General features: G+C 61.1%; 1 protein-coding gene across 1 annotated transcript in view; it reads right to left on the reverse strand.

Annotated features, from left to right (window-relative positions):
• The window catches only part of LOC103893349 (myotubularin-related protein 5), a 43,223-nt gene that overhangs the window by 6,897 nt on the left and 33,581 nt on the right, over positions 1 to 2,745 (reverse strand). Inside the window, 3 exon segments of the mRNA XM_019470250.1 lie at positions 728 to 865; positions 977 to 1,173; positions 1,309 to 1,516. Coding sequence (XP_019325795.1) covers positions 728 to 865; positions 977 to 1,173; positions 1,309 to 1,516 — 543 coding nt within the window.

Consider the following 2,745-nt stretch of genomic DNA (forward strand, 5'->3'; position numbering starts at 1 on the left):
GCAGCGCCCCCCCCCCCACCCTAGGTCACCCCCACTGCTGGTCTGACCCTCCCTCCTTCAGCCGCGGCTCCGGGCATGTCTCCTCCACGCCAGGGGAGAGGCCTCGGAGGGGCTTTCGGCAAGTCCTCTCCTCCCCAGGCTGCAGGGAGCCCCTGGCTGGGTTCCCCCACCGTCCCTCTGGCCCCCGGTCACCTCTGCAGCAATGATGGGGTGGATGGCTGGGACAGAGGATGAATGACACCGGAATGCGGCAGGGCAGCGACGGGCAACTCTGCCCCAGCAGGAAAGGGCAGGCTGCTCGGAGAGCAAGGGAGGCAGAGACTTACCGAGGCTTCCCACGACAGACCCCGAGCACTGCTGCCCGCTGCGCTGGGGTGCAGATGGTGCCGAGATCTCAACTACTGGGGTCTGTCCCCACCCGGTCCTCAGCGAGCACCTGGATCCGAGCACAGTCTGGGGCTCCCAGTGCTCGCAGGTCCAGGGCCACTGGGTTTCCCAAAACCCGTCCCCACCACCAGCCACAGAGGCCCAGCTGGAGCCGGGAGCTCTGGAGAGCATGCTGGGAAGGCTCTGCTGCCTCCTGCGACGTGGGAGACGGGGGAGAGCAGCTCACCTGGCTGCCCAGGCTCTGGGACGGACAGCACGACCCAAGGCTGGGGCCCTGCACACACGAGCGTGAGCCCTCCTGCATCCCCGCTGCGCTGCAGCCCATGACCGAGCCCCTCACCTGAGCTGCTCATGTGTGCGGAGGTGAAGCCACTGAGCGTGTTGCGCCCGCTGGCGTCGGCGTAGTGCGGCATGGAGTTGATCACGGCCTGCAGGTACTTCTCCTGCTCCAAACTGGTGGAGTCTGTCTGCGAGGGGCCTAGGAGGAGAGCCACGAGCATCACCGCTCTGCCACCGGCACGAGACCCGAGGAGGGGTCTGCAGCCCACTCCCGGCACAGGCGTTGCCCAGGGGCGGAGGGGACGGGCACCTGCGGTGGGGGCGTTCTGGGACTTGAAGAGGCCCACGACGCCCTTGCCGTGCAGCCCCCCTGAGCGCAGCAGCACTGCCTTGGTGCGGGAGTTTCGCCAGCACACCACGGGGAAGCGGTTCTGGCGGTAGCAGCGGGAGATCCGCTGGATCGTGTTGTCCTGGATGCTCTGTGGCACGATGAGCAGCCCGGGGTAGCTGCAGGAGAGAGCAGAGGCTCTGCAGAGCCCAGCGGGGCGCAGCACGAGCCTCCCCACAGCTCCCACAAACCAGGGAAGACCCCCGCTGTCCCTGCAGACCCCCATCCTCAGCCGCAGCCCCGCTGAGGCTCACCTCCGGCAAATGGCGTACATGCGGTTCACGGTGGAGATGCGGAAGGGCTCGTTCTTGGAGCGGGTGAGGCTGCTGCTGAGGGTGCCCAGCCCCATCCGCTGGTAGTCGCGGCAGCAGGCTCGCTCCACCAGGTGGTTGATGGTCATCTTGTCCGAAGGTTTGATGGTGGTGGTGGGGGTCAAAGTGCTTCTGTCCATCTCTTCAGACACTGCGGAGACAAAGGGGAGTCTGGGTCTGCCCTCGGCACAGACACGGCATCCCACGTGCAGCTGGAGGAGACGGCCGGGCTGGAGGCATCTCCCAACCCCACAGAGACAGGACAGGGCAGGAGCTCCCTCCAACCACCTTCACCTGAAACGGGAGAGCTCAGCTGCCCCGTCCAAAGGGCTGGGCACTGGGCTTTGGGGTGATAGCCTTTACTTGTGAGGTTAAAAGCACAAAGTCAGCTGCCTGGGTACTGACGTTAGAGCAGATTTCTTTGGTGCTTTCACATCGCTTGATACCACACTGAGAGATGAGGAACAGCCCAACACAGATCTGACCAGAGCTGCTCCATCACACTGGTCTCATCTCCCTCAGAGGAGAGCAACCTCCTGGGAGAGGGGGGCAACACGGGCGAGACCTCAGCTCCAGCGAGGCTTTCAGCCTGGGACACTTCCATCCAGGCAAAATCACTGTCAGGCGGACACAACCCTTGGTGGCTGTCCTCCGCGGGTGGCTTTCCTAATGCATTTCCTAATGCCAGAACTGGAGGACAACGATGGATCTCAAAGGCATCTCTTCTGGGCCTGAATGCAGCTCATGTTTTTGCTAATAACTTAAATGATGGACACAGTGGAGGCTTGTAATGTTTGTGGCAGACCTTGAACTGAAAAGCACTGCAAACAAACTGGGGAGCGAACAAAAGGAGCAGAATCCAAAGTATCTTGGTGAACAGAAGGAAAGGTCCAAAATCAGCTGTGTCCAGTCTGCCAGACCAGCCCCACACACGGCAGGAGGGACTGGTCCCCGCAGACACCACTTCCCACTGAAACCCTAAATCCCATCCACCACAACTTCTCTGACAGGCCTTCCCACCTGGGAAGGTTGTAATCTTCAACACAGAGGACTCCTGTCCCTTCCAGTCTGTCCTGGTTTCGGCAGGGATAGGGTTAATTCCCTTCCTAGTAGCTGGTGCAGTGCTGTGTTTTGGATTTAGGATGAGAACAATGTTGATAACACACCCATGTTTTAGTTGTTGCTGAGCAGTGCTTACACTAGTCAAGGACTTTTCAGCTTCCCATGCCCTACCCACTGAACAGGCTGGAGGTGCACAAGAGGCTGGGAGGGGGCACAGCCAGGACAGCTGACCCAAACTGGCCAAAGGGACATTCCACACCATATGACATCATGCTCAGCATATAAAGCTGGGGGAAGAAGAAGGAAGGGGGGGACGTT

This window comes from Aptenodytes forsteri, unplaced genomic scaffold, assembly GCF_000699145.1.
Source record: "Aptenodytes forsteri isolate BGI_AS27 unplaced genomic scaffold, ASM69914v1 Scaffold302, whole genome shotgun sequence".
Classification (NCBI taxonomy): Eukaryota; Metazoa; Chordata; class Aves; order Sphenisciformes; family Spheniscidae; genus Aptenodytes; species Aptenodytes forsteri.